Below are 19,045 nucleotides of genomic sequence, written 5' to 3' on the forward strand. Positions count from 1 at the left end.
GTAACCATCAGGAGTCTGTATTGGGACCAGTACTGCTCAATATCTTCATCACTGACACAGTGGGATTGAGTCCAACCTCAGCAAGTTTGCCGACAACTGAGTGGTGTAGTTGACACGCCTAAGGGACATGATGTCATCTAGAGGGACCAGGACAGCCTCGAGAAGTGAGCCCATGTGAACCTCATGAGGTTCAACAAGGCCAAGTACAGGGTCCTGCACCTGGGTCTGGCAACCCCTGATATCAGTACAGGATGAGGCTGAAGGGATTGAGAGCAGCCCTGCCAAGAAGGACTTGGGGATACTGGTGGATGAAAAACTGGACATAAACTGGCAATCCGCACTTGCAACCCAGAAAGGCAACTATATCCTGGGCTCCGTCAAAACAAGTATGGACAGCAGGTCAAGGGAGGTGATTCTGCCCCTTTATTCCACTCTGGTGAGATTCCACCTGGAGTTCTATATCCAGCTCTAGAGCCCTCAGCACAGGAAAGACATGGACCCTCCCAAGGGTCCAGAGGAGGGCCACTAAAATGATCAGAGGGATGGAACACCTCTCTGATGAGGACAGGCTGAGGGATTTGGGGTTGCTCAGCCTGCAGAAGAGAAGGCTCCAGGGAGACCTTATTGCAGCCCTTTCAGTACTTAAAGAATTTTTATAAGAAAGATGGGCACAGATTTTTTAGCAAGGCCTGTAGCGATAGGGCAAGGGGTAATGGTTTTAAACTGAAAGAGGGTAGATTTAGACTAGATATAAAGAAGAATGTTTTTACAATGAGGTTGTTGAAACACTGAAACAGGTTGCCCAGGGAGGTGGTAGATGCCTCATCCCTGGAAACATTCAAGGTGAGGCTGGACAGGGCTCTGAGCAACCTGATCTAGTTGACGATGTCCCTGCTCATTGCAGGGGAGGTTGGATTAGATGGCCTTTAAAGGTCACTTCTAGCCCAAACCATTCTATGATTCAGACATTCTGAATAAGCTCTACTCGGAAACCTCCAAAAGATTTTCTTTCAATAAAGTTATTTTACTATGAAGCAAAATGCAACATTAAGAAGTAGATCAAATAATTGTAATGATGCGATTCTTTTATACTACTATTAATGTTTACAGCCTTCATAGGCAAAAGCTCAGAAAAAAACAAACTTATTCTAAAGGCGTATTTTGGAGTACAAAATTATCTATTTTGAGTTGCAAATAAATGCTCCCCTGATATACAGATCTATTTTAAAATATGCATTAATGATATCTTATGCGGTGTGAGCCTAGCAGCTTATATTTTAAAATAAAAATGAGTAGTCAGCTACATTCTTTTTCAATTTTCTGCTTTTTCTCTTAGCAGATTGAGATATTTGTTAGATTTTTATTAATTTAATATTTTATTACATTAAAAAAAGGAAAAAAAAAAGTACAAGCACCCAAAAAAAGTACAACAGAAAGGTGCATTTTGGTGATCCATCATGTTGCACTAGGATTTTTTGGTGTGATTGTTTTATTTTTTTAAGTTTGAGGGTTTTTGTTAAAATTACATCCTTCCAATGCTCATAGTATTCATCACAGATGTAAAGCAGGAGGGGGAGGGAAAAATAAATTCAGGACCTTGCGATGTGCAGAGGAGAGGCTTGTGGGGAAAGAGGCATTAATTTTGGTGATCCATCATGTTGCACTAGGATTTTTTGGTGTGATTGTTTTATTTTTTTAAGTTTGAGGGTTTTTGTTAAAATTATATCCTTCCAATGCTCATAGTATTCATCACAGATGTAAAGCAGGAGGGGGGGGGGGAAATAAATTCAGGACCTTGTGATGTGCAGAGGAGAGGCTTGTGGGGAAAGAGGCATTAATAAACTGATGGATTCTTGCTTACTGATATTTTGGGAACTTTTTTCAGCTCCACTGCAGGCTTTAAATTTAGAAGTGGTTCCAGTTGTTGGGAGAAACCAGGAGGTGAACCTGACAGCCATCATACTGCCTAAGAACCCTAATTTGACAGTCTTCTACTGGTGGATAGGAAACAATCTGCAGGTACATACTTGGTTTTGACTGAGATTATTTTCAACCATTTTTGACATCTTTAACAGAACTACTGCCATGTTTCATGACTTCTTTTAGACCATCTTTCATTCCAAATAGCCAGTTACATCTGGTGGCAAGGAGTATGTAACTTCCCTTGTTTTATCACACGCATTTAAGGTGTTAATTTCACTTTATTGCTTATGTGGAACTGGAAATTGCTCTTCTAGGATTGGTTTGAATTTTTAAACTATTTTCTTGGGGGAGGAGGAGGGGCGGAGAGGGAGATGGCAAAAATTTATTCTATTTCATTACCTGTGGGAAAGAAACTTGTGGAGGGGGGTACATGTAGGATCATAGCATTGGTGAAGGATGGAACTTGGATTTATGCACTTCCATGTTGATAATGTGACTACTGTAAATTGAAGTGCTCTACAGAAATACATATTTTCATTGTATAGATAAATATTTTCTGGGTGTCTAAAATAAACTGGCATATCAACAATAACTGGGATATCTAAAAGGATATCAAAACAGTGAAAGCACTCAAACAATCTAGTGATATTTACTTGGGGATAGAAAATCTAGATAAACATATCCTAAAGCAATAAATATCCAAGTATTTCTATTGGGAATATTTCATATCCTCAAGCACTCAAACAATCTAGTGATATTTACTTGGGGATAGAAAATCTAGATAAACATATCCTAAAGCAATAAATATCCAAGTATTTCTATTGGGAATATTTCATATCTAGCTGGGTTAATTTCTTTTAATTCTTTCAATAACAGATAAGTAAAATATTTTCTTTATGAGGGAGACCAAGTATGACAGAGGAATGCTTCAGATAAGCACAATGAACTTTCTTCTTGTAAATGTGCTGTCTACCATAATCCCAGCCTGTATCTTGTCACTATTATTGACTTTGCTATTGCTAGAACAGGCACCGTGGATCGATTTAGTCTTGTGAAGGGTTTTGTAGCTCATACGAATGTGGTCAGGGAACAGAGTATTTCAGTTCTGCCTTGGAGGTTACGGTGGACTGGTGCACTTCTGTGGGTCATGCTCTAAATTGACAGAAGTAATCCTTTTGACCTTGACTATACCCCACATTGTTTTGAGGCGAATGGCTTGCTGTGTATGATCTTGTAGAGATTTGTGAGCCTGACTCAAAATCTGTTTGTTTCAGTGGGATCTGAATGAAAACCTAATACTCTACCAATTCCAGAATAAATGTTTACCCCATCTGGCAGCTATTCTGTTTATAAATGTGCCATTTAGGGAAAGAAATATTCTGTATTGAAAATAGTAATTGAGAAATTTGATAAAATATTGATCAATTGAATAATTGATGTGAAAACTTTTCTGCTATTTATTAGTAGTAGTAACAGTCCCTTCAGACACTGCTTTTGTGGTTCTTGCTGAAATTCTATTTTCAACCTCTCTTTGTTTTTAAAGCCACTCCTTACATTGGAGAGTTTTCTGGTGACAAGGTTTGCTGAGACAGGAGATGTCAGAGTTACAGTGCAGGCTTCCTGTGGGAGCTCCATGCTTCAGGACTCAAAAGTTGTGCAAGTTTTTGGTGAGACCTTGTGCTTGCTATTTTATGGTTTTGGTACGTTCATTTCATGTGTACTTGTTTCTTTTACCTCTTAAACCACCCCTGACACAACTGAACCTGTTGAAAAATTATGTATAACATATATATAAACATTTAATTCTTAAAATTAGAGGGATGAACTGCCACTAGGCAACTTCATGAAGTTGAACGGTGCCATTGTATGAAAGGGTTTAATCTAAAACATTTTCTTTCCATTGCTTATTTAAAATGTTACTGTAGTTCCCAAAAGCTGTATGTAGCAATAGTGTTAAAGCAGTATTTTGGCTTATGACTGGAGAGTTTCTTAGAATTTCTAAATAAAGTCATTTAAATACCTCTGAAAAAAAAAAGAAAATTTAGTTCTGTATATACTCTCAGCATTTCAAGCAATGTGAAATAATTGCCTTTTATCGCAATATATCACTGTTCCTTTGATATTTCTCTGAGAGTTTGGATCAAGTGTAGCTTCACTGTAATTATTGAATAACTCTTCAGATCTTGTTTCTCATTGTGCCCTGGTGTGTTTTGTTGTGTCTTATAATGCGATGACAAGGCATAATATACTGTGAAAAACGTAGTGCCAATGAATTATTTACATTTGTATTTGTGCTGTCACATGTGGGAATAGTGATAAGTGAAAAAGCTTCTCTTTAATGCAGAGCTAAAAGCCTTTGGATACTATGAAATGCACAACAAGATACATCTCTATTGTCTGAAGAAGATTCTGTTATTTTTGCTTTTAGTATACTTACTAAATTAAAATAATGGTAAAAAAAACACTCATGCTAAATGCAGCTTTTATGAACCTTCTCCTTTCCTAAGATGAATGGATTTAATGTCTATGATACCACTTATAAGTGCATCCACTTTTTAAGAAATCTTTAGACGTATAACGTGACTAAATCAATGACTGGTTTTCAAACACTGCTTCTTCTCTTTGTGTTCTTCAATCCTGATACTAAGGGCAAAAAAACGTACTGGTCATTGGGGAAATAAAGAAACCTCAGGTAAAGAAAACCACATTAAAATTCTGTCAGAAGCACTGGTGAGGCCAGATTTGACTCAACGCATTCCAGAAGATCTCTCTCTCTGCTTTGGATTAAGTTCCCCAGGTGTTCATCCAAAGAGCCTATATGGAGAAAGGAAAGATTTTAGAGACTGTTTACTGAGCAACAGCCCACTTCTGCTATTTCAGATGTTTTGGGCAATGTCCAGAGAAATGTGGGTGTACCTTGTTTTTACTTTTTTGAAGAGGGTAGTAGTTAGCCTTTGATATATAATTTCTGTTCTTATTTTCGTAACTAGTTAATCGAATACATTTTACATGAAAAACAGGAACATGTAATGGTCAAAAACCTCATGTTTATGATTCAGTGAGAATAAAATCCACTGGCACGTTCCCATTACAAATAAAAGAAACCAACCACGTCTGCGTGGTGTATTATCCTAAGGAAAAATTATTGGGAAGGTTATGACCCTTGAGGACGTACGTAAAACTCCTTTTTTTATTTTTTTCTTCCTGCTTTTTTATATTTAGGCAAAAATTTGATTATTATGATGAAAATCCAGAAAGAAATTGAGCACCTGACAGGAGTGTACTCCTGCTCTGTGCAAGAGTACGCAACACGGAGCACTGGGGTTCCTAGATGCTGCAGCGCTGCACCGCAAATAATGCCAAATATGTATTTTCAGCTTTTATTTCTGCAAAACTGTTTTTGCAACCTAGTTTGTTACTTGTTCAAAAATGTTTTGTTTTGCTTTTTTTTTCTCTTCCTAGATCATTTTCATGTTCTTCCTCTGAAGTTCACTAAGCACCTGGACATATACAACCCCGACATACCAGAGTGGAGGGAAGACATAGGGCGTGTAGTGACGCGACTTCTTGCAAAGGTGCTCTTTCAGATTGCTCATAAAATGTTCCCTTGCCAGTTGTAAAGCTTGAAGGTTAAGTTAATGCCTTCTCATTTAGAAAAAAAAGGAGGCAGTGCAGAATAATAAAGTGAACCTCATGAGCCACATTTTAAACAAGTTTGAGCCTAGTGTGGCTTTTACGTGCAGGCTGTAGATGACGATATTGTAACATAGGAAGTTTAGGTCTAACACAGCCTAATTGCCATTTAATGCTAAATATTGCTCTCTGGGATTAGGGATAGATGTATTGGCAAATACTGCTTACTCCAAAACAGGAAGAATAGCTTAAATGTGATATATTTCGAAATTAAGCAGGGGATGCTGTGTAATATAAAAAAAACATAGGCTTTGTGTAAAAACAACACAGAAAAAATTTACAATATCAGTTGTGTAACTTTGAAAATTATATATAATACCTAGGCAGATGGTTCATAGAGCTGGTTTTTTAGATCATATTCGCAGGAGAAGTGTGGATCGGGAGCAGTTGAATCCTGTAGGTTAAATCAAGTACAAAGCCATGCAGCAGTTCTCTGAGTGAAGTGAATGCACCCCAGAAAAGCTGTGAGCTCTAGAGCTGTGCGCTTCAGGGACACACGTTGCCAGCAACTGAGTGTGCACACACTGACTTTTTGTGAGGAAAGTAGCGCTGAGGTGGAGGCTGATAATGTTTTGAAAATACTTGTGTTTGAAATCACTTGACTTTTTGTGGATTTACAGTAGTGCAAATCAGGTTCTGGAATTTTGACTTTATACTTTTTCCTGCTTTTTGTCTTTTTTTTTTTAAGTTCATATCAAATATCAAATTAAAGTAAATTCCCAGTATTCTCAACTTAAACCCATTCCATAACCAGCGTCACTCAAATATTTTACCTCCTTATAAAATAGCCTTTTCATTTTTATAATTACTAAATTATTTGCAAAAAAATATGAATGATTTAATGGAATTTCAGAATCTGTTGGAGAAAGGCTACAGAAAGTGCCCAACGTGTTGTCATTAGAATTGTGTGGCTGTGTTATACAGCACATGGAAGAATTTGGGACTAAAAGCAAAATTTTCATAAACTATTTGGAAAAGAGATGCACTTGATTTTCAGTGGGGGATGTAGATATTCATAATAATTTCAGGAAATGAACCTAGGTGCTCTTAGTCTCACCCTGGAATACTTCTCTTTATCCATTAAACACAGATAGAAAAGTAACCTTCCCAAGCTAAAGTTAGCTGTAAAGAATACACCCTTCTAATGCTGTAAAGAATATGCCACTTCTACCAAGTGTCTGAATGTCCCACAAAGGATCCTAAATCATTTAGGTTTGATTTTTTTGTTACCCTAGAAATGCATAGCGATTGCAGGGCTTTACTAAAGCTGCACACCGCTTCATTTCGCTTTTTTCCATGATGCCACTAAATCTCTTTAATGCGATAACAATGCTTAGTTCTTCCAGTCTTCAAAGAGCAGCTCACATTTCAGTTAATTTACGTTTGGCTTTGTTCACTTTTTAGCTTCTGGTGGAATCCTCTCTAACTATTAAGGATCTGAACGCTAAAGACTAAAAGACGTGTGGAGTTACTTATGTATTGTTACTTATGTATTTTCTATAAAATATAAAGCATACTGTCCTATAATGTGCTGTATGTCTTTGTCTTCACAGGAAACCAATATACCCAAAGAAACACTCATGACAGTCGTGAAACCTGGTCTGCCCACAACTGCTGACTTGCATGTGCTACTACCGGCAAACCAACCAAAAAGGAAGAGAAGTGTAACTAGTGATAAGGTAACCAGAGGAATGTATGGTTAGGACAGTCTTCATCCTGTTTTGCAATCAGTGGCTCTACACTTCATGTGAAATTAAAAGGTGCTTCCTAACTATGTAAAGATCTCACTCCCACCTGACAAGTATTAGTGTATTCTCAAGAATAACTAATATTGATATGTTTTTTAAACAGTAACAACACTGATAACATGTCAGTCTGTGAACATTTGGTAGAGAAAAATTGTATTTAGGACACTGATATTTCTAAAGAGGGGCAAACCATCTCTCCACTGTCTTCAGAAGCAAATTAGATTTCAGTTCAAACAGAAACAGAGCCTTAATAGCTGACCTGTAATGCAAAGAGCATCAAGCAGGTAGTTTCTGCCTTTATGAGCAAATGTCCTTTTCTGTTGGCAAGAAACAAATATAATGAACACAGGAGTGAAAAGCAGACATCAGTTTCTCCCTACTTATTTCTAAACCATATTTCTTCCATAATAAAAGACCTTATTCCAGTTGAAAATCCAAAGCTTGGCACTCACAATTTATGATATTCATCCTTTTATGGTGATAGAGAAGGAACAGATCCCAACACTGTGACTGTGTCTTGCAGTTCAAGTACTGCCAATTATGAAGAACCCCAATGTAAGGTATTGTTAATTTTGAAGGGCATTTTACAGCTTTTTGAGGCAAGGTTCCAGCATCCAAAGAGCTGGAGAAGTAGTTAAGATTAAGATCTTAACACAAAATGAGTAGATTGCATTTGGAATTGATGGGGTACACTATGGAAGGTCCGAAGCAGTTTGGTAATGTTGTCCAAGTACTTGAAGAGATGTCTTTAAAATGCGCAGTGTGAATTGTTACTTTAGATGCACAGAGTATAGTGTGACTGCACAAAATTTTCTGCTTTGTGGCAACCACAAACCCTTACTGCTCTCCCTCTGTAATCACAGTAGGAATTCGCGGGAGTCTGAAATCCTGATTATGTTGCAGGAAATGGTTAATTTTAGTAGACTGTTTCTTTAGTAGATAGCCAGTCATGAACTTCAGCTTCCAGCCAGGTGGATGTTACCACTTCAAAATTATTTGCATCTTTCCGCTTTTTTAAGAAACAAGATGCAGCTTCTAATAGAAATTCTTTCTCTTTATCCCAAGCATGTATGGAATGGACATCTTTAATAATTAAAGGGAATTGATGGTGGTAGCTTCCTTGGTTGTGCAAACATTTTATTTCAGTGCAACATGTTATGTATATTAGTTTCCTTTAAATCTCAACTGTTATATTAGTGCTGTGCTCCAAGGCAGCTTAAAGAATATCATCAATTACAATCAAGGCTTTTTTTCATGTTTGCCTATGAAATACCCTGTGGCTTCCTCTAAAATATAAAGAAGAATAATCACATGTTGCAAATTATTTGGGAAAACTTCTGTTGAGTAGAGCTATGGGGAAATTAGAGTAGTTTATCAGGCACAGTTTCTATAATAAGTAGTCCTCCAGTAAGACCTTGCAAAGGTTTCTATTTTATGGTTTTGTTACGTTCATTTCATGTGTACTTGTTTCTTTTACCTCTTAAACCACCCCTGACACAACTGAACCTGTTGAAAAATTATGTATAACATATATATAAACATTTAATTCTTAAAATTAGAGGGATGAACTGCCACTAGGCAACTTCATGAAGTTGAACGGTGCCATTGTATGAAAGGGTTTAATCTAAAACATTTTCTTTCCATTGCTTATTTAAAATGTTACTGTAGTTCCCAAAAGCTGTATGTAGCAATAGTGTTAAAGCAGTATTTTGGCTTATGACTGGAGAGTTTCTTAGAATTTCTAAATAAAGTCATTTAAATACCTCTGAAAAAAAAAAAAGAGAATTTAGTTGTGTATATACTCTCAGCATTTCCAGCAATGTGAAATAATTGCCTTTTATCGCAATATATCACTGTTCCTTTGATATTTCTCTGAGAGTTTGGATCAAGTGTAGCTTCACTGTAATTATTGAATAACTCTTCAGATCTTGTTTCTCATTGTGCCCTGGTGTGTTTTGTTGTGTCTTATAATGCGATGACAAGGCATAATATACTGTGAAAAACGTAGTGCCAATGAATTATTTACATTTGTATTTGTGCTGTCACATGTGGGAATAGTGATAAGTGAAAAAGCTTCTCTTTAATGCAGAGCTAAAAGCCTTTGGATACTATGAAATGCACAACAAGATACATCTCTATTGTCTGAAGAAGATTCTGTTATTTTTGCTTTTAGTATACTTACTAAATTAAAATAATGGTAAAAAAAACACTCATGCTAAATGCAGCTTTTATGAACCTTCTCCTTTCCTAAGATGAATGGATTTAATGTCTATGATACCACTTATAAGTGCATCCACTTTTTAAGAAATCTTTAGACGTATAACGTGACTAAATCAATGACTGGTTTTCAAACACTGCTTCTTCTCTTTGTGTTCTTCAATCCTGATACTAAGGGCAAAAAAACGTACTGGTCATTGGGGAAATAAAGAAACCTCAGCTGTCTTGGTGTGACTAAATCAATGACTGGTTTTCAAACACTGCTTCTTCTCTTTGTGTTCTTCAATCCTGATACTAAGGGCAAAAAAACGTACTGGTCATTGGGGAAATAAAGAAACCTCAGGTAAAGAAAACCACATTAAAATTCTGTCAGAAGCACTGGTGAGGCCAGATTTGACTCAACGCATTCCAGAAGATCTCTCTCTCTGCTTTGGATTAAGTTCCCCAGGTGTTCATCCAAAGAGCCTATATGGAGAAAGGAAAGATTTTAGAGACTGTTTACTGAGCAACAGCCCACTTCTGCTATTTCAGATGTTTTGGGCAATGTCCAGAGAAATGTGGGTGTACCTTGTTTTTACTTTTTTGAAGAGGGTAGTAGTTAGCCTTTGATATATAATTTCTGTTCTTATTTTCGTAACTAGTTAATCGAATACATTTTACATGAAAAACAGGAACATGTAATGGTCAAAAACCTCATGTTTATGATTCAGTGAGAATAAAATCCACTGGCACGTTCCCATTACAAATAAAAGAAACCAACCACGTCTGCGTGGTGTATTATCCTAAGGAAAAATTATTGGGAAGGTTATGACCCTTGAGGACGTACGTAAAACTCCTTTTTTTATTTTTTTCTTCCTGCTTTTTTATCTTTAGGCAAAAATTTGATTATTATGATGAAAATCCAGAAAGAAATTGAGCACCTGACAGGAGTGTACTCCTGCTCTGTGCAAGAGTACGCAACACGGAGCACTGGGGTTCCTAGATGCTGCAGCGCTGCACCGCAAATAATGCCAAATATGTATTTTCAGCTTTTATTTCTGCAAAACTGTTTTTGCAACCTGGTTTGTTACTTGTTCAAAAATGTTTTGTTTTGCTTTTTTTTTCTCTTCCTAGATCATTTTCATGTTCTTCCTCTGAAGTTCACTAAGCACCTGGACATATACAACCCCGACATACCAGAGTGGAGGGAAGACATAGGGCGTGTAGTGACGCGACTTCTTGCAAAGGTGCTCTTTCAGATTGCTCATAAAATGTTCCCTTGCCAGTTGTAAAGCTTGAAGGTTAAGTTAATGCCTTCTCATTTAGAAAAAAAAGGAGGCAGTGCAAAATAATAAAGTGAACCTCATGAGCCACATTTTAAACAAGTTTGAGCCTAGTGTGGCTTTTACGTGCAGGCTGTAGATGACGATATTGTAACATAGGAAGTTTAGGTCTAACACAGCCTAATTGCCATTTAATGCTAAATATTGCTCTCTGGGATTAGGGATAGATGTATTGGCAAATACTGCTTACTCCAAAACAGGAAGAATAGCTTAAATGTGATATATTTCGAAATTAAGCAGGGGATGCTGTGTAATATAAAAAAAACATAGGCTTTGTGTAAAAACAACACAGAAAAAATTTACAATATCAGTTGTGTAACTTTGAAAATTATATATAATACCTAGGCAGATGGTTCATAGAGCTGGTTTTTTAGATCATATTCGCAGGAGAAGTGTGGATCGGGAGCAGTTGAATCCTGTAGGTTAAATCAAGTACAAAGCCATGCAGCAGTTCTCTGAGTGAAGTGAATGCACCCCAGAAAAGCTGTGAGCTCTAGAGCTGTGCGCTTCAGGGACACACGTTGCCAGCAACTGAGTGTGCACACACTGACTTTTTGTGAGGAAAGTAGCGCTGAGGTGGAGGCTGATAATGTTTTGAAAATACTTGTGTTTGAAATCACTTGACTTTTTGTGGATTTACAGTAGTGCAAATCAGGTTCTGGAATTTTGACTTTATACTTTTTCCTGCTTTTTGTCTTTTTTTTTTTAAGTTCATATCAAATATCAAATTAAAGTAAATTCCCAGTATTCTCAACTTAAACCCATTCCATAACCAGCGTCACTCAAATATTTTACCTCCTTATAAAATAGCCTTTTCATTTTTATAATTACTAAATTATTTGCAAAAAAATATGAATGATTTAATGGAATTTCAGAATCTGTTGGAGAAAGGCTACAGAAAGTGCCCAACGTGTTGTCATTAGAATTGTGTGGCTGTGTTATACAGCACATGGAAGAATTTGGGACTAAAAGCAAAATTTTCATAAACTATTTGGAAAAGAGATGCACTTGATTTTCAGTGGGGGATGTAGATATTCATAATAATTTCAGGAAATGAACCTAGGTGCTCTTAGTCTCACCCTGGAATACTTCTCTTTATCCATTAAACACAGATAGAAAAGTAACCTTCCCAAGCTAAAGTTAGCTGTAAAGAATACACCCTTCTAATGCTGTAAAGAATATGCCACTTCTACCAAGTGTCTGAATGTCCCACAAAGGATCCTAAATCATTTAGGTTTGATTTTTTTGTTACCCTAGAAATGCATAGCGATTGCAGGGCTTTACTAAAGCTGCACACCGCTTCATTTCGCTTTTTTCCATGATGCCACTAAATCTCTTTAATGCGATAACAATGCTTAGTTCTTCCAGTCTTCAAAGAGCAGCTCACATTTCAGTTAATTTACGTTTGGCTTTGTTCACTTTTTAGCTTCTGGTGGAATCCTCTCTAACTATTAAGGATCTGAACGCTAAAGACTAAAAGACGTGTGGAGTTACTTATGTATTGTTACTTATGTATTTTCTATAAAATATAAAGCATACTGTCCTATAATGTGCTGTATGTCTTTGTCTTCACAGGAAACCAATATACCCAAAGAAACACTCATGACAGTCGTGAAACCTGGTCTGCCCACAACTGCTGACTTGCATGTGCTACTACCGGCAAACCAACCAAAAAGGAAGAGAAGTGTAACTAGTGATAAGGTAACCAGAGGAATGTATGGTTAGGACAGTCTTCATCCTGTTTTGCAATCAGTGGCTCTACACTTCATGTGAAATTAAAAGGTGCTTCCTAACTATGTAAAGATCTCACTCCCACCTGACAAGTATTAGTGTATTCTCAAGAATAACTAATATTGATATGTTTTTTAAACAGTAACAACACTGATAACATGTCAGTCTGTGAACATTTGGTAGAGAAAAATTGTATTTAGGACACTGATATTTCTAAAGAGGGGCAAACCATCTCTCCACTGTCTTCAGAAGCAAATTAGATTTCAGTTCAAACAGAAACAGAGCCTTAATAGCTGACCTGTAATGCAAAGAGCATCAAGCAGGTAGTTTCTGCCTTTATGAGCAAATGTCCTTTTCTGTTGGCAAGAAACAAATATAATGAACACAGGAGTGAAAAGCAGACATCAGTTTCTCCCTACTTATTTCTAAACCATATTTCTTCCATAATAAAAGACCTTATTCCAGTTGAAAATCCAAAGCTTGGCACTCACAATTTATGATATTCATCCTTTTATGGTGATAGAGAAGGAACAGATCCCAACACTGTGACTGTGTCTTGCAGTTCAAGTACTGCCAATTATGAAGAACCCCAATGTAAGGTATTGTTAATTTTGAAGGGCATTTTACAGCTTTTTGAGGCAAGGTTCCAGCATCCAAAGAGCTGGAGAAGTAGTTAAGATTAAGATCTTAACACAAAATGAGTAGATTGCATTTGGAATTGATGGGGTACACTATGGAAGGTCCGAAGCAGTTTGGTAATGTTGTCCAAGTACTTGAAGAGATGTCTTTAAAATGCGCAGTGTGAATTGTTACTTTAGATGCACAGAGTATAGTGTGACTGCACAAAATTTTCTGCTTTGTGGCAACCACAAACCCTTACTGCTCTCCCTCTGTAATCACAGTAGGAATTCGCGGGAGTCTGAAATCCTGATTATGTTGCAGGAAATGGTTAATTTTAGTAGACTGTTTCTTTAGTAGATAGCCAGTCATGAACTTCAGCTTCCAGCCAGGTGGATGTTACCACTTCAAAATTATTTGCATCTTTCCGCTTTTTTAAGAAACAAGATGCAGCTTCTAATAGAAATTCTTTCTCTTTATCCCAAGCATGTATGGAATGGACATCTTTAATAATTAAAGGGAATTGATGGTGGTAGCTTCCTTGGTTGTGCAAACATTTTATTTCAGTGCAACATGTTATGTATATTAGTTTCCTTTAAATCTCAACTGTTATATTAGTGCTGTGCTCCAAGGCAGCTTAAAGAATATCATCAATTACAATCAAGGCTTTTTTTCATGTTTGCCTATGAAATACCCTGTGGCTTCCTCTAAAATATAAAGAAGAATAATCACATGTTGCAAATTATTTGGGAAAACTTCTGTTGAGTAGAGCTATGGGGAAATTAGAGTAGTTTATCAGGCACAGTTTCTATAATAAGTAGTCCTCCAGTAAGACCTTGCAAAGGTTTTGTGAAACTAGAAGAGCACTGAAAGGTGAAAGTATATCTGGAGAATAGATAAATATTCCTGACATCGTTAGGATGGATCAGGACAGACCAGTGGTGGCTGGGGATTACACGTATGGAAACACCAAATATGGTACAACATATATTTTGTTGGAGCAGGTGCAAGGCAGGCAGGAGCAATTACAGTAACTTATGCTGTCCAATGATAAAAAAATCATGTATGTTAGTAACACATTTACACACTGATTGGTTTATAAAGTGCAATGCGGTAGACCCAGTGTTCTAGTGCCAGTTGCCTAAATTTCTATTTTTATGTTATTACTAATGGGCACTACTTTGGCTATTTATATGTGCATATAAGTTTGTTGATTTAGAATGGAATGGCACAAATTTTGATAAAATGCCTTATATCAGAATCCATAGAATCATAGAATCGTCTAGGTTGGAAGGGACCTTAAAGATCATTTAGTCCAACCATCAGCCTAACTCTGACAAAAAATTAAATAAGAAATAAGCAATAAAAAAAAAAAAAAATACTAAACCATATTCTTGAGGACCAGTCCATTGTGACTTGAGAAATCTCCTGAAATTATATCCTATGTCAATAAACTTAGAAGCAGTAACTAGTTAAGTGAACAGTGACTCGTGGTGTCACTTCTTTAAAGATTTGTTACATTCTCTTCTGTTAAGAGAAAAGAATCTTGAAGGTCTTCATCATGTTTCACTGGAAGAATGTGGTTTGTCATGCTGCTAGTACCACTCCTCAAAGTCAGTGTTGTGACACTACTGCAAGGACTCATCAATGCAGAATCTTTTCTGCACGTTTGGAGATGTCCCTGAAATCCTTAATTTAGACATTGTTGTTAAATGTCTTCCCTTGAGGAGAACCTATTTGTTCTTGACTTTTTAGATTTGAGATATTATATGATTTCAGAAGGATTGTTAAAAGCAATAATTTCTTGCTTGGGCGGAGAACACCTACTGGTTGAAGTTTTCTGTTGGTGTATTATTTTTGAAGTTAGTGGTCTAGAATAGGAGTCATTTCTGATAAAAGTAGCCAGCAATAACAAAGATCATAAGTAAGTTGGCGGCATAGTAATAGGAGCCCTTTGGATAATTCTGAACTTCCAGTCTGACAAAAGCCCTTTTTCTTTCAAATTTATGCATGTAGAAATAAAATCTGAGTTTGATTTAACCTGGTTTTAAGAACAGAACAATTTCAAAAGTGATTAATTCTAATCATTGACTCTAGAGGAAGACTTGGTTGCTTAATTTATGCACATCTGTTACAAGTCTAGTGTCAGGTGGGATGAGTCTGGTTGGAAGAGTCAATCAAAGTACATTTGAACTGTAGCCTAGAAAGTAGTGGCTCTGAGAAAGATTTGGGGCTCCATCTAGACAAGCTGCTACATGAAAATTCCTAATGAGTTGCTTTGGCAAAAGGGACAAGTCAGGCCCCTAGGTGTATAAGTGAGTGGGTAAGAGTTTGAATACTGTCGTTATTTTTGTATTAGTGCAGGCGCCATTGTGTATACATGTGCAAGCATTATCATTGGAAATGATGTAGAAAAAGAAGGTACAAGATTCAAATGCTGGTATAAGAACCTTAACTTAGAGAGTCTAGAGAGGACCTGCAAACACTTGATTTGTTCTCTAAGCAATTGGAGAGGTGACAGCACTCTGCTTAGTAAATACCTCGGGCCAGAAAAAAACCGCCATGAGTACTGAAACATCTATCAATCTATAGGTGAAATAAATAAGCCAGAACGTTTGGCTGGATTCACATGAGATTCAGATTTTTGACCTGTGGTAGTGTAGTTCATATAGGCGTTGGGGGGAACAAAGGGGTGGGGAGAGAAATAATGAACAAGCGTTAGTCACTTAAGCAAAAACCAGAGAAAAGTTGAATTCTTTAAACACCTGCCAGGAAAATATGATGTACCCAAAGTTATGGGACTCAATAGTTTAATTCACTGGCTGAAAGTGAGATTAGCCTCAAGTGGTGGTCCTTTCTGCATTGTATACCATGAACATGGGAATGAACCTGGAATGAGACTAAATAACTCTTTCAGTGGTGCCAGCAACACTACAAAGGCTACTAATCAGTATGGGTGTCATATCCATTCTCTTTTCAGATTTTGTGCAGAAAGATAAATACTCAGGAGCTATCTGGAGTAGTTGTTTTATAAAACAACTGAGGCCATGCTCACATCACCCTTATGCTGAGTCATTCCCCCACAAAAAGAAAGTGTAATAACATCAGTGGAATGGCCTCAGAAGTTAGATATTCCTCAATATGAGTAAGGATATTTGAATTTGAACTTTTGTGCAGTCTCTGTCCATAACATGAGAGAGCCTACGGGGGTTTCTATCTATTATACTGCAAAGGCTTGTCAAAGATGAACACTGTAATTGATAATATCATAAAATGAGTTGCTCGTGAAGGTTTCATGGATATAAAGCATTTTTCCAATTTGGCATCCTGTGGGAAGTCGTATCCTAAATTATAAGGCGTAGAGTATAAAACTAGCTTTGATCTTTTAGAAAATCACCCATGTTGAAGACACAAGCAAGTAGAAGGGAAAATTCAGACAATTTGTCATTTGGGGTTAGGATACGATGGTATATTTAATGGTTCTGCTTCATAAAAATGTGAGAGACCATATTTTACTACGTTCTATCTGCTGGAGAAAAATAGGAGAAATCTTGATTTTTTCCACATGGATGGGTGTATGCATTTCTACAGAGTATTGTTAAAAATTAGGTATAAATGGAATCTATCCCATTGCAGGTAAGGAGGTGAGGTACATTATGACATGCAGTTCATTATCAAATAGCAGTTACTTTTCATAGCAAAGAATCTAAGGTGACATTGCAGGTTATGTTCCAATAGGTTAGAAAAATTGACTGGTTTTAATACGGACTGTGCATTGTGTGAGTTATAACTCAGGTAAACCCCATTGCACGTGCAAATGATGTGCTATCTGTTACATACTGGATAAAGGGTCTGATAAGCAGAAAGAAAGATTTGGCTATAAAGTTAACATTTTCAGTTTTTTACGGCTTGGGGAGTTTTGCATGATTTTTAAATATGGAATTTCTTTAAGATTTCAGCTCATCGTTGACAAATGCTTTCTGAGTTCCTCAGCATTTAATGAACCTGAGGCTTTCTTTTTTAGAGCATTGAGTCGCTCAAAGTGGAACGGAGTGCGAGACGTCTGACATTCTCTCTGTTGTATTTTCAGAGAATAGCAGCTATAAAGCAGGCCTTGAATGCACACAACATCAGTTTCTTTCTGAGGGGAGGATACTGGGTCTTAGTGACTTTAGCTGACTCCAGTTCAGGTAAATATATATATAAACTCCCAACAGACCAACCTTTGGATGCTTGTCCGAGTTCTAATAAGTTAAGGAGAAAATCTTTGTACCAATATATATATCCATATATACACATACATATATATACTTACTTGATACTTGTTATATAGACACATATATACATATATGTTTATATATATATGTAAATATATGTATCTATATACACATATGTATATATGGATATATTTTTGATTGGTACTTGTTAACAAACGCTGTAAAATAAATGTTTCTTTAATATTTCCATTTAGTCATACTTTATGGTTTTTATCAGAAGCTTCTTGCTTTTTCTGTGTAACTGTGACATTAGCTATGACCTATGTTAACCAAAACAGTGCCCCAAAGGAAGAGCCAACCAGGCTTGAAAAAAATATATCTGTTGAAACACTTTGGCTGCACTGGCTGCCAAGAAAGCAGAGCTGCTTTACTTCAGCCAGATGTTACTCCAGGGGTCTGGGTAATAGCCTTGCATCTCTGCCTTGTATCTCTGATCTCCAAATCAACTGACGTGAAGCTTGCTGTAGGGTCTCCACATTGCTGATCCTGTCCTGAGATAAATTATATGCTCTTTCTGTGTTTAAAACTAATGGAAACAGGGATTCTTTTGCATGCATTTCCTGCATCTCTGGATTCACTGTGTACCTGGAAACTGGCTGAAGAGAGTATGTGTGCATACATGTGTATGAACATTTTGAACAGCGATACATTAAAGTGATGTTTTAACCAGAAAGTCCAGCTTTGACTTGAATGTTGTATTAGAATGTTCTGTAATTTTTATTTGTGTATCATATCCCATAATATATCCTCCTTTCTTATTGCATCGTGTTGGGGCGGAACAGCTTAGCTGACCACAATCAATTTACGTAAATACTGGTGTGATATTTTATCTGTCAGGTCTCTGTAGAAGACAAAGCTCTTTTGTCTAGTCTCTAATGTAGAATCATGCTACAGCTTTGCTGTGGTACCTCATCTGGTTTAAAGGGCTAACATGTGTTAGCCACCACAAAAGGCTGGAACTGAAAGAAGCCCGTGTTTATTCCAGCCTTTACCAATGTATGACCTTGATGAGTTCATTTGTTGTTCAGAACCTTAGTTTCTCTGTGAAGCTAATATAGCTCTGCTTTTGCAACACGTGTACTTAGGGTATGCGATAATTTCCTATGTTAACTCTAGATTCCCAGAAAAAAAGCACTGAGTGTTTAAATAATTAAATCTTAAGGGTTTGGGGTATTTTTTTTAATTGGTCCTCTGTTCTTCAGTCACAAGTCACCAATTAATTTTGTGTTGTTGCCTTTTTGAAGAGGCAATGGAGTGAAAAGATGAGGTTACACAAATAACAAAAAGTGGTTTTGACCTGACAATTAGATAGAAAAGAAAGGCCAGGAATGTGATGGATCTGAAAGAGGACGTGCTAAGCTGTTTTTTTTATTTCATATTCCAGACTCTCAGAGGATTGGAGGAGGCAGCGGCTACTGGGCTATTGTGGTTCTCTTTGTTATCTGTCTAGTCGCAGTTGGGGCTTTCATCCTCTACAAGTTCAAAAGGCAAGTAAACCTTCTTCAACAGCATACAC

The 19,045-nt window shown here is 36.9% G+C and overlaps 1 protein-coding gene across 1 annotated transcript in view; it reads left to right on the forward strand.

The window, feature by feature from the left end:
- SORCS2 (sortilin-related VPS10 domain containing receptor 2) overlaps positions 1 to 19,045 on the forward strand; it is a 555,781-nt gene that overhangs the window by 513,901 nt on the left and 22,835 nt on the right. Inside the window, exons 22-26 of the mRNA XM_014966703.1 lie at positions 3,467 to 3,590; positions 5,386 to 5,498; positions 7,170 to 7,295; positions 17,343 to 17,442; positions 18,914 to 19,016. Of these exons, the coding sequence (XP_014822189.1) occupies positions 3,467 to 3,590; positions 5,386 to 5,498; positions 7,170 to 7,295; positions 17,343 to 17,442; positions 18,914 to 19,016 (566 nt within the window). The remainder of the gene's footprint in view (positions 1 to 3,466; positions 3,591 to 5,385; positions 5,499 to 7,169; positions 7,296 to 17,342; positions 17,443 to 18,913; positions 19,017 to 19,045) is intronic.

Source organism: Calidris pugnax, unplaced genomic scaffold (assembly GCF_001431845.1).
Source record: "Calidris pugnax isolate Ruff unplaced genomic scaffold, ASM143184v1 scaffold14, whole genome shotgun sequence".
NCBI classification, from domain to species: Eukaryota; Metazoa; Chordata; class Aves; order Charadriiformes; family Scolopacidae; genus Calidris; species Calidris pugnax.